Below are 12,376 nucleotides of genomic sequence, written 5' to 3' on the forward strand. Positions count from 1 at the left end.
TCGGAGTGCTGTAACACGGATACTTCAGCTGGAATAATGTAAGGTAAAGTAAGAACATAAGAAAATAAGAGAATGTGTTGTGTAACTCTGTACGTTTGAACGAATTGTTTTTCGGTCTGTTGTCAATGCACTTGTTATATGAATTATTGACTAACTCATATCATACCACATTGAAGATATAATAAAACAATAAAAATAAATAAATACAAAATAAAATAAATATAAATAATAAAACTCGTCCACAGGCCATACCCGAACTATTACATACGAAGCTCTGTATTTCATAGTTATGTGGAACATAACTTCAACGCGCGCGCAGGCACTCCTGCCAATGTTGTAGTAGTGGCCTCTGTCTCGTTCCCTTAACGGCCTCTCGCTTCGTGCTGGATTGGTCGGCCCCATGTCCCCCGCTTGCCCTGAGAGCATGTAGGCTGCCCGCCATCAGAGCAGAAAAGACCTTCAATGAGCTCTGGCAGTGGGGTGTGTCCCGTCTTGATATGAGTGGTTAGAGGTAGGGGGACAGTCGGGTCCACAGCTTGCACTGGCTATAATGGTACTCATCACACAAAGCAGAATACAACCTAGAAAACATGCTTCTTACCTTCGAATCTCCTCCGATGTCGCACCAGCTTTTCATGCACTCACATTCACACTCAAAAATAAAACACTATAATACAAATATAAGCTAATTGTCACTTTCTTTTGTTGTCTGCATCTAGCTGGTTGAGGAGTATAACCAGCTCCGCAGGTGTGTTTAAATAGTGTTTCCTCCCATCATTGTCCATTATTACTATTTGACCTTCCTGTGACCAGGCCCGTCTTCACAACAGCTCACACGCATCCCTTTCCGAGTAACAGTGAGAGACTCGGTGACTAGGAGATCCGTCCCTTTGAGAGCACATTTAGCCCGCCAGACCGCATTACGTTGATGATAACGAGTAAATTTCATTATTATCAGCCTCTTTCATTGTTAAAACATCAGCAGCAGTTCTTCATCGGGTCCCCAGCCTATGACAGCAGTCAATGCTCTCCATGGTAAGCTCAATGTTTAGCTTCTGCTTCACCATATTGAGTGCCTTAGCCGCTATATCTTCCTCTGGGCACTCACTGATCCTGTGGATGATAAGGCAATTTCGCCTGGAGTATCAGCCGCTTGGTTCAGTTTTCCTCCTGCACCTTCACTCTTCACTGCAATGAGACTAACTCTTCCTTCATAGAGACCAATTCAGTTCCAAACGTGGCCTGGAAATCAGTGAAGCCTGCTGTATCCACAATGACGCACACAAAATGCTGTCAACTTGCGTACACAGATTTATTCACAATTATCTGCAAATTAAATACAAATAACCTTGATCACTGCCATCGCAAAGAAAACCACCTCACTCCGAAAACATCAACAAACCACCATTTTAACAACTGCCTACCACAGAACCCATGGAGATTACAACCTTGAAACAATTGACAGCTGACTGTTTACAAACATGTCGGCCACGACATCACAAGTATACTCCTGTTAAACCGTAACTCAACTCGTCTCTATCATCAAGATCCTCTCCTTATATAGGTGCCTGGCAAGGCTTCTAGAAAGATATGTTACAAAATACTTTCTCATAAATTCTGGAGTGCTTAATACATAGATATATTGTAGAGAATATTCTCCATAGTTCTCTTGATTACTAGGAGTCCTGTTTTACCCCGTGGTATTCATTGGGTAAGGACCCATCAAGTCCAGTGCTATGACCTCCAAAGGGCATTGCTGCCGTCTTCCTCGCTGACTGGTATCTGCCTTCGTGTTACTCGCCTTGGTACAGGCACAGATGTAGCACCCCTTCACATAGTTCAGGATGTCTTTCCGCATGTTGGCCCAGAACAATCTTCGTCGGACAGACAGGTATGTCTCTTCGCCTGGCTTCAGTGCTGTCGTGGAACTTCTCGAGGATGTCCGTCGTAAGCTGTCTGTGGATCACCACTAATGCAGGTGCATCGGAGAGGTGTAATTTGTACATCAAGAGTCCTCCATCAACCCGAAAATTCCTGTAGCACATCTTGAATTCCCTCGGGACGAGTTGACTATCAGTGCTCTGTCTCATAATCCACTGTGTCCCAGTTCCTTCCTGACAGTCATAAGGACAGGTTCCTTAGGCTCACTCTGGTGTTTTCGTGGAAACTCTCTCTCGACAATGGTTCCATCGCCGGGTGCCTAGATAAGCTCTCGGCTCCTATGTTCATCAGTCCTGGGATGTGACACAAATCGAAATCAAATTCTGCAATTAACAGAGCCCATCATATCAATTTAAATTTTGAGCTAGAGACAGAGTTAAACTATCTGAGAGCGGCGTTATCGGTGTAGAGCTGGAACTTCCTTACCTTCAAGTAGCCTTTGAATTTGCCGATGGCCCACACCACGACTAAGGCTTTATTCTCGGCAATGCAGTAGCATTGTTCAGTGGGAGATAGATTTCTGGTGGCATACTCGATGATGTCTCTCCCGCCTTGAGGGTCGGGATGGGCTAGACCGGTAGCGTTGCATATCGCATCCTTAATGCCTTGGAATGCTGCCTCTTCCTTGCTGGTCTATCGGAACGGGTGGTTGTTACGGAGTAGATTAGTGAGCGGTATTGCCTTCTTTAATTGCGGTGTGATGAGTTGTACGAAGATGTCCTCTGATAGATTAGTCCTTCCTAACAGACTGACCGATCCCTTGATGAAGCTAGTTGGGTTCTCTTCCAGTCGCCTTGGAATTCCGGAAGGCTCTCTATAATCACCTTTGGGTTTAGGTGTCCTGTATTGCTGGTTAGGTTTGAGGGGTACATGTGTGGCGGTACATCCTGTTTGAGTTAATCTGTCTTCTACTGTGTGAAGAATACTTTCCCTTTTATTCTGCACATCTTCCTTGATGGTTGAAAACCTGTTTTCTAACCTTTCTTCAACATAAGAAATACGGCTCCCGAAATTTCCCTCGATGGCAGAGATACGCCTTGCCACCTGTTGTTTTATGCTGGAAACTTGGATTTCCATCTCCTCCTTGAGGTATGAGATATCCCCTTCCAACTGGCTTACCCTACTAATCGATCTGTTCAACCTGTCCCAGTTTTGACCTGATGTCTGATCTGCTGCATTAATAGATAGACTGGTGACATCGCTAATGCGTGATGAAATTTTGTCATCTAAGGTTGAAATTTTCGATTCTAGGCTCTGTTCAATTTTGTAAAACCTGCATGTACACTTGTGATATTTATCCAGTATAAACTGAGTTAACTTGAGAAATTTTGTCATTTACTTTTGAAATTTGCACTGCAATCTGTTCCGTTAGGACGGAACTGATGTCTGAAATTCTGTCATTTACTTTTGAAATTTGATCTGCAATCTGTCCTGTGAGGCTGGAATTGACATCTGAAATTTTGTCATTTAGTGCCTGTGTCATGGTCATTAGGTTAGAACACATTTTGGTTATATTTACCTCTTCTTCTGTCTCCGAATCCTCATAGAGTTCTAAGAAAAACTTTTCGGGATCTTCTCCTTTTTAAACGAGATCTTCCCGCAACCGGGTCTTTTGCGATTTCTTCTTCCCGTTCGTCAGGAGATTTCTCTTGGTGAGTTCATCCTTGAGTTGCTTCACCAACATATTCTCTAGTATCGCTTTCATTTTGATCTATTTCGCGCTACGCTCGTACTCGTAAATTCTTACGTCCTGTCATGGTCGCCAATGTTGTATCGGCAATAACGCACACAAGACGCTGTCAACTTGCATACACGGATTTATTCACAATTATTTACAAATTAAATACACGTGACCTTAACCTTTATCACTCGTCTGTCGGGTAAGGCCCGACATTACGATATTCCCGTTCCGGTCGCATGTCGGGGGAGACCCGACATGGCATTTTATCGCCCACCGCTCGTCTGCCGTCTCTTAGCCGACAAAATACACGATGATATACTGTACTGCCATCTTTTGGTTCCACGTGGAACTTTGTAGAATACAGATACTATTCGACAATCAGTCAAAAATCCATTATTTAGATGGCAGTGTAGCCGTCAGCTGTCAAATCACGCACATAGTAAACAAACATGGCCGCCATGTGCTCTTCTAGTCATATATATGTTGTATATGTCAGGCAACACACAAAACCTCAGTATTTTCGCACCTCTGCTCCTAATGGATATATCTAATAGCATTTCACGATGCCTAAAAGTGAACTGACGATGGTCGGTTTGTGTACCGTAACCCAACATGCACCTGATGCTGACGGCTGGCACAATTGTAAATCAACAGATTCAGATTTCAAGAAATTGCCGTTTACAGTGGTTTCAGCCTACAAACTACCGCGAGGTATGAATACAGAGACTGAATAGAGTTTTTCAATTGCTTTTTAGCGATAATTTGTACACTAAATTATTAACGAAACCAATCGGTATGCGATAACGATAATAATAATAATAATAATAATAATAAAAATGCAAAATAATTCGTCTTAAATTCCAGATATTGCTTTTATTTGCTCCAGTATAGCTTGCTGTAAACGTGGATAGCCTAACTACATCATTTAAAACCAAGTGCTATCTCCAAAATCGTGAAAGATTAATACAGGCCATCATCATCATCATCATTTCCCTTTATCCAGCTGTAGCCGGGTAGGGGCAAATATGGTTCCTCTCCACTTTCTTCGGTCTTTCCACCACTCCTCCTCCAACACTGTGTCCCAGTCCAGGTTTCTTTCTATAATGCTGCGTTGGATGGTATCCTTCCATCTCAATCGTGGTCGTCCACGGCCTCTCCTTCCTTGGACTTGCATTTCCATCACCTTTTTTGGCATTCTTTCGTCGCTCATTCGCTTTATGTGCCCAAACCATCTTAGTCGGCTCTTCTCTATTCTATCATTCATTTTTTCCACTCCAATTTCTTCCCGGATTTTCTCATTCCTTATTTTGTCTCGTCTACTCTTCTGTATCATACTCCTCAAGAATTTCATTTCAGCTGCCTGTATTCGACTCTCATCCTTCTTTGTCATTGTCCAAGTTTCTGCTCCGTAAGTTGTTATGGGTACGTAATACATAATACATAATACGTAATACGGCGGAGAAGGTGGACTTCGGTACGGCGGAGATGGCGGAAGGGGCATACCCGTAGCGTCTGTACTCCAGAGGAGCGGCTACGAAAGGCGTCTGTCTCCATGTTAGGGGCGGCCTAATTTTGAACCTGGCAGTAGGTATAAAATGCCTTTGGGTGTGGCGAGCCCATCGTAACAATAGCCTATATGGACAAAGCAGATATGGTGCCTCGGAAAAGGTTAGGGCGTCCCCTGCTAAAAGCGACGCGCAGCTCTTCAGGTGCTGGGGGAACTGTGAAAAATGGGCAACCAGCACCAAACTACATCATAATACAGGCCATATAAGATAAAAATGTACATTTAAAATACGAGTAGTAGAGGCAACACAGAGAACTTTAATTCGAGGGGTAAGGGTTAATCACTGCCGTCGCAAAGAAAACACTTCACTCCGAAAACATCAACAAACCATCATGTGAACAACTGCCTATCATGGAACCCATGGAGATTACAACCTTGAAACAGTTGACTGCTGACTGTTTAAAAACATGTCAGCCACAAGTACAACTCCTGTTAAACCATAACTCCAACTAAGCAATAGCTCATCTCCACCACAAGATCCCCTCCTTATACAGGTGCCTGGCCAGTCTTCTAGAAAGACACATTATAAAACACCTTCTAGTAAATTCTAGAGTGCTTAATACATAGATATAATGTACAGAATATTCTCCATACTTGGTGCCAGTCTAGATGTTACAATGTGTTTCACAACACTGTAGTGGATTACAAATCATATATACAGGTAATAATAAATTACATACAGGTTCTTACATTAACTAAACTCATATAAATGTCTATATACAGTAGATGTTTCGTGACATAACCTCACCCACAATGCGATCATCCAACTACGTAAATAATAATAATAATAATAATAATAATAATAATAATAATAATAATAATAATAATAATAATAATACTTCAAGGTCGATATTTGCATTATTTACCCATGGGTGAGAGAATATTGTTTTCAAGTCATATCAGTTTATCACACTTGTATCAATCCGAGTGGAGATCCTGGAGCATGTCGTGGGAATTGGTAGCACTGTTGGCAGCCACGGTCGCTTGGTTGAAACGAGCTAGAAATTCTTTCATCTGTTTTTCAAACAATGAGACCTTAACTTGTACAGCCTTAAGAGTCATTTTTGAATGTTGTAAACTCTTAATGGTACACTAATTAACCTGCTTCAATTATTCCTGACAATTAAATGAATCTATAAATCAGGATTTGGCTGGATTAACCCAGAGTGACTTCAGAGACGAACCCCACTACGCACCATCTTGGTACTGTACTCTAGAATCAGTTCTTGATTTGGTAAGTCAATATGCCGTCCAAATCTTCCCTTTCCCATCTTCTAAAATTACTTACTTAGTTCACGCTTTAAATGTTATAAGAAATTTTCAGTAACTACAGGAATATTTAGTTTCTTCATAAACATGAATAGTTACAAAGAACCTCAAAATTATCATACAAAAATAAAAATATATTCAAAGGTTTAGTATAATAGAATAAGTTTCATGTACATTGACTAATCTTAATCTGTTTGACAATGTCATGATTGAACGGTACACTTTAAATATGGAATATTTTATAATTCCCTTTTCCACCATTATATACTTGTCAAGGCAGCATGCAAACTTACCAAGTGAAATGCTTTACTATCAGGTTTAATCTTGTGTCTATCCATGTATTTCACCAATGAACAATTAGAATAACTGAAACAGAAACAATTTTGCAATTTCAAAAGATAATAAACAAAAGAAGGAAGAAAACTGGTTTTTAAATATCATTTGTAATTCTGAAACAAATCATAACCATTTTTTTTTTCTTTTCTAGGGCATGCTTATAATAGGAATAAAACATATATGAAATCAAGTCAATAACAGATTAAGTTAATTCTTCAAAAACATGTCCAACAAAATAGCTAAATCTTTAATTAAAGAAACAAATAAATCAATGCAGTAATTTCCTTTGCTATAAGAAGTAACCCTAAGAATTTAATAAAACATGCTAATTTTATCCAAATATGATCACAAAGAAAGATACATTTACAGAAATAGTGAAATACAGAGCATGTAATTTTAAAACAGACATGCTCCATGGATAATAAGAGTAGACGAGAATTCTGGATGGGTCTGCACCAAAGAGAATTTTGAGGTCAGTATGTACTTGAGTAGCCAATTTCTCAGACAGAATTTCCCTATAAGAAGTAACCCTAAGAATTTAATAAAACATGCTAATTTTATTCAAATATGATCACGAAGAAATGATTATGATGATGATGCTGATGATAATTGCCAGTCTGATCATCCTGGAGAAATATTAATTTTATCCATCATTACCATACACAGTAATGAGAAATACTCATTTTCTATACATATAAAATAAGAGTTTTGTCTGTACATTGCTCAGAATTTAAAAAGGATGGTGTTTCTGTATCGGTCTTGTCCACAGTAGCAAGGAAACGCACGTTTTAACTTTCCGTAATTTCTATCTGTCTGTCTGTATGTATGTACACGCATCACAAGAAAACGGCTGAAGAGAATTTAATGCAAATCAGTATGTAGTGTCCGGAAATAAGTCGCTACAATCTAGACCATAAATAATCTTATTCATGCTGAGGGGAAGGCCTAAAATTTAATTCTCAAATTTTTATGTTATTAGTGGTCCTATCTTAATGAAAATCAGTATGCCAATTCGGAAAATAAGTCTCTACAATCTAGGCCATAAAAATCGTATTCACGCTGAAAGAAATGGTAGTTTAGGGGAAGGCCCAAACTTAAATTCTCAAATATTTTTGTTAGTAGTGGTCCTATCGACAATTACTATATTACTAAAGTTATACAGAATTAAATTTCCGATCATTTATGTCTTATACATTTTTACTGTACCAGCTATGATCACAGAGATATTCATGAATTTGGATTTTTTTGTTGCTAAGTCAATAAGAGTGCCAAGTCAAGAGAAAATGGGAAAACATAATTTAATGAAAATTGTAATGTAAAGTCAGGGAATAAGGAACTGGGCCTACAGTCTACGCTATAAATAATTTCGTAAGACGCCCTAATATCACAGAGTCGAAAAAAACTAAATGTGAAGGCCTACAATACAGAAAGCTCGTAACAATGAACAAACATAACATTACATTGACTCTTGTTTGTTGTGATGCTAGTTATGTCCGATAGATGCGATTACTGCCGTATTCCGAGTTTTGTTTTTAAAATTTGCTTTACGTCGCACTGACACAGATAGGTAATACGGCGACGATGGGATAGGAAAGGGCTAGGAGTGGAAAGGAAGCGGCCCTGGCGTTAATTATGGTACAGCCCCAGCATTTGTCTGGTGTGAAAATGGGAGACCACAGAAAACCATCTTCAAGGCTGTTGACAGTGATTTTCAAACCCACTACCACCAGGACGCAAACTCATAGCTCCGCACCCCTAACCGCACAGCCCAATCGCCTGGTCATACCAAGTATAACAGCCTGCCTGGATTTTGGCGGGAAGTAGCTGAGGAGTTAGATAACTTTCTTCTTAAGCATGCTATTCCTCTGGTTAATAAATTTTCTGATACTACTGGTACGTAACAAACTGGTTCATCATAGTATTCGAGCTATTCAATCCCTACTCTGAGGCACTGATTGGAATGAGCAGTGTGTATATTTAACAGAACAATGGCAGAGGAGTGTTCACGGCTGTCTGCGGCCTGGTCATTCCTGCCCTGGAACTTTGGACTGTTAGATCGGCATCATAGTACTGTTCGTTAACACGTTGAGTGCCAAGCTGATTGTAGCACACTATTCCACTGGTGCCAGGCATGAATATTCTGCTGGTGCCATAGCAATTATACGTCTTGTCGATTGTTTATATAATCATGGGATATATTAATATGATGTACTAAGTAAACATTATCTCATCATACCAAGGTCATGTGTGACGCCATATGGTGTCACATCAATTTTTACTAAGCATAAAATATAGCGTAACGCCATACGGTGTCACAGAATCTTTTGATGTTTTATATGGAATGTACAACACAAATTTCAAATATGTCAATTTTATGTGATAATTCAAACTAACACAATATTTACAAAAACCTGCTGAAATGCAAAAAAAGTCCTTATATTACATTACATATTGTTACCCCTTGTGGGTGGGGGACGCAGATGAAGAATACACCCCCGGTATACCCTGCCTGTCGTAAGAGGCGACTGAAAAGGGGCGACCTAGGCCCAGACCGGATTGTGGTTTGGTACCAACTGTTGGACCACCTGTGGGTGGCAAACGTTGAATAAATCCACAGGTAATTCTTGCTTGTCGTAGAAGGCGACTAAAAGGGTCATGTGGCCATCGGTCTGCTCTTTATTCTTATTGAGGGTTAGTTATAGACCGATTCAAAATTCTTGATGTGCGTGCTCCTGTGGCTGAAGAAGTATCAATATGAAGATTTAGATGCTCCTGGCTTGTAAATGTAATATCTTTCTGTGTCCCTACACAAGGACCTCAGTCATCATTGTTCACATGATTGTGTACACCACTTGCACCAGCATCATCCCCACCTATAATGTCACTGTCAGTATCGCCACTGTCTTCCACATCACTCGATACATTCATCATACTGTCAGGGCATTCGTCACGAGCGTTATATTCACTGTCATCAACACTTACATCTTTCTCTCCATCAGAATCCATAACTAATTCACAAATATCCAATTCACTAATTCTCTTCTTGGTAAGTGACCATTTCTATCAAGGTTCGTATTTCAAGACCTGTGTGCCGTTATATGGCGTCACGTGGCACCCAACATGTTAAAAGTGAAAAAATATGCGGTTTTTCATTTGAATGAGTATTTTATATAACATTGCTTTTAATCCCTACATTCCTACTGACGTTTTTGTAATGGCCTAAGTTAACTGTAGTTAGGAAAACCACAAAGACAGTCTTTCTGAGAATCCCGTAGTGAAGCACGGGTAGATCAGCTAGTAATCATAATCATATGCAGTAATGGTTACCTCTAGTGGCACAAAGCTAGTAATCATAATCATATGCAGTAATGGTTACCTCTAGTGGCACAAAATGCCTTCGAGGAGAAATTTGCTTTGCAGCTAGATGTCAGCAAATTGAAACTCTTACTCAGACAGCCTACATAGTGCCTCTACAGAATGTGCTGCTGCTGATGACGATGATGGTGCTTGTTGTTTAAAGGGGTCTAATATCTACGTCATTGGCCCCTAATGGTACAAAATGAGATGAAATGTAATGACAAAAGTCCAAAATTCTCCACTGACCAGAATTCAAAACGTGAGGACGAAGAATGAATGGATGGATATGAATTTAAAACAATCAGTGGATCCGACCCTCAATGCCTCACACTCACAGAAACTGACGTAAAACAATAGTATTACCGAGTAGAGGACTGCTTCTATAGCATAATACTGAATCGATGAAGCTTGTAGTCTACAGGAGTCCAAAATCCAAGTCATCGGCCCCTCATAATGGTACTTATCGCTAGGAAAGTAGAATCATGGTATTTGTCATGTTGCGGTACTAATCAAAAGTAGCGTAGACTCGCGGTATTGCACACATTATGGTACTACTCCCAGGTAAAGAAATTCGCACATGTAATACAGACCTATGGTGTTTTGCACATTGCGGCACCATTTATAGGCAACACAAACCTATGGTGTTCATCACATACCTGTACTAACCACAGGGACTCGCATTATCCTGGGGTGTTCCTCATATAGTGGGTAATAATCATAGGCAAGCCAGAACCATGGTGTCACTCCTAACTAATCACAGGTACTGTAAAAGCTGGCAACGCACTCTGTAGTTACTAATCACAAACCTACTTTGTACCTAACATAGTGGTACTAAGCGCAAGTAAAAGCGACCCATGGTGTTCCTCGCATGGTGGTACTAATCACAAGTAGTTTCATGGTTCTAATACAATCATCCCTTGGTCGCCCCTTGTAGTCTCCTCTTATGACAGGCAGGGGAAACCGTGGGTGTATTCTTCGTCTGCGCACCCCACCCACAGGGGGTTGTGTGTTTGGTACGCGAGAGGTAGTTTATTTCCCTCAAGTCCGCTTGCAAGCCGGTTAGCACCCCCCTATCCGCCACCTGAACACGCCACGTGGGAATATCACCTCTCCACCTGCTACGCCAGCGTAGTAGGCAGAGGATGTGCATCATGTTGCTAAGATCATACAATCATCATCTTCATCGTTATCATCATCATCATCATCATGATCCTCATTAGTTCATATTTTCATGTCAAATGATCTCATTTTGTCCACTCATCTTGATGCACCAGCTGCATTTAAAACATTTCTTCAATAACTTTAACACATTTAAGTGAAGACGTAATGGATATTAACTATCAGAGACCCAACACAATATGTTCTGTGCGTAGACATGTCAATGACATCTGGAGGAGCATGTTAATTTAGTCCCAACCAGAGTTTGCACCAAGGCATCAGACAGTAATGTCAATACTGTCATGTTAGATTCCATTTTAGGAACCTAAGTCAAAGAAAAATGTGGTTGTGGAGATATATCCTCAAATGCTATAAGCACTCGAGTATGAACTAGTGACAACAGTCTTATCAATCGCTGTTGAGTTTCTGCACAGCAATCTCTTGAGTCCTCTTGAAACTATGGAGATATTTTTAGACATCCAAAAAATTTCTTACAACACTAGTTATGAACATCTTAAAATGAACTTGACAACACTGTCAAATCTAACTAAGGTCTTGAACATAACATTCCATCTCCAAACAGGTAATATCACCCAAGTTAAGTCTTAAGGCTACAAACCAAATTTATTATGCTGCTAGAGGTGTAATGTAGGGTTTCTTTTTATCACCTACTTTGTTTAACCTCGCCATACACCATATCTTGAATGACCTTAGGAAAAGGACATTTCCACCAAGGAGCTTCCAGTATCTGCCTGACCAAGATTCGATAACTAGGGTTCATAATTTTAGGTAAATAAATATTTTTAAAAATGTAAATACATATTTTCAATTATTCGTATATACAACTGTAAATTTATGAAAATATTTCCAAATATCAATATAAAAATAAAACTTTCATTAAATCAATTCAACAAAATCCATATACATACATACATTATCATTATAGACTGTTATGCCTTTCAGCGTTCAGTATGCAAGCCTCTGAGAATTTACTAAACGTCGCCACAATCCTCGATTTCCAACTAGTGTTATGGCCTCATTTAGTTCTATACCTCTTATCTTTAAAT

At 39.9% G+C, this 12,376-nt stretch overlaps 1 protein-coding gene across 1 annotated transcript in view; it reads right to left on the bottom strand.

The window, feature by feature from the left end:
• The window catches only part of Cdk8 (cyclin-dependent kinase 8), a 164,503-nt gene that overhangs the window by 50,930 nt on the left and 101,197 nt on the right, over window positions 1–12,376 (bottom strand). Inside the window, exon 7 of the mRNA XM_067138108.2 lies at window positions 6,752–6,824. Within this exon, the coding sequence (XP_066994209.1) occupies window positions 6,752–6,824 (73 nt within the window). The remainder of the gene's footprint in view (window positions 1–6,751; window positions 6,825–12,376) is intronic.

This window comes from Anabrus simplex, chromosome 1 (assembly GCF_040414725.1).
Source record: "Anabrus simplex isolate iqAnaSimp1 chromosome 1, ASM4041472v1, whole genome shotgun sequence".
NCBI classification, from domain to species: domain Eukaryota; kingdom Metazoa; phylum Arthropoda; class Insecta; order Orthoptera; family Tettigoniidae; genus Anabrus; species Anabrus simplex.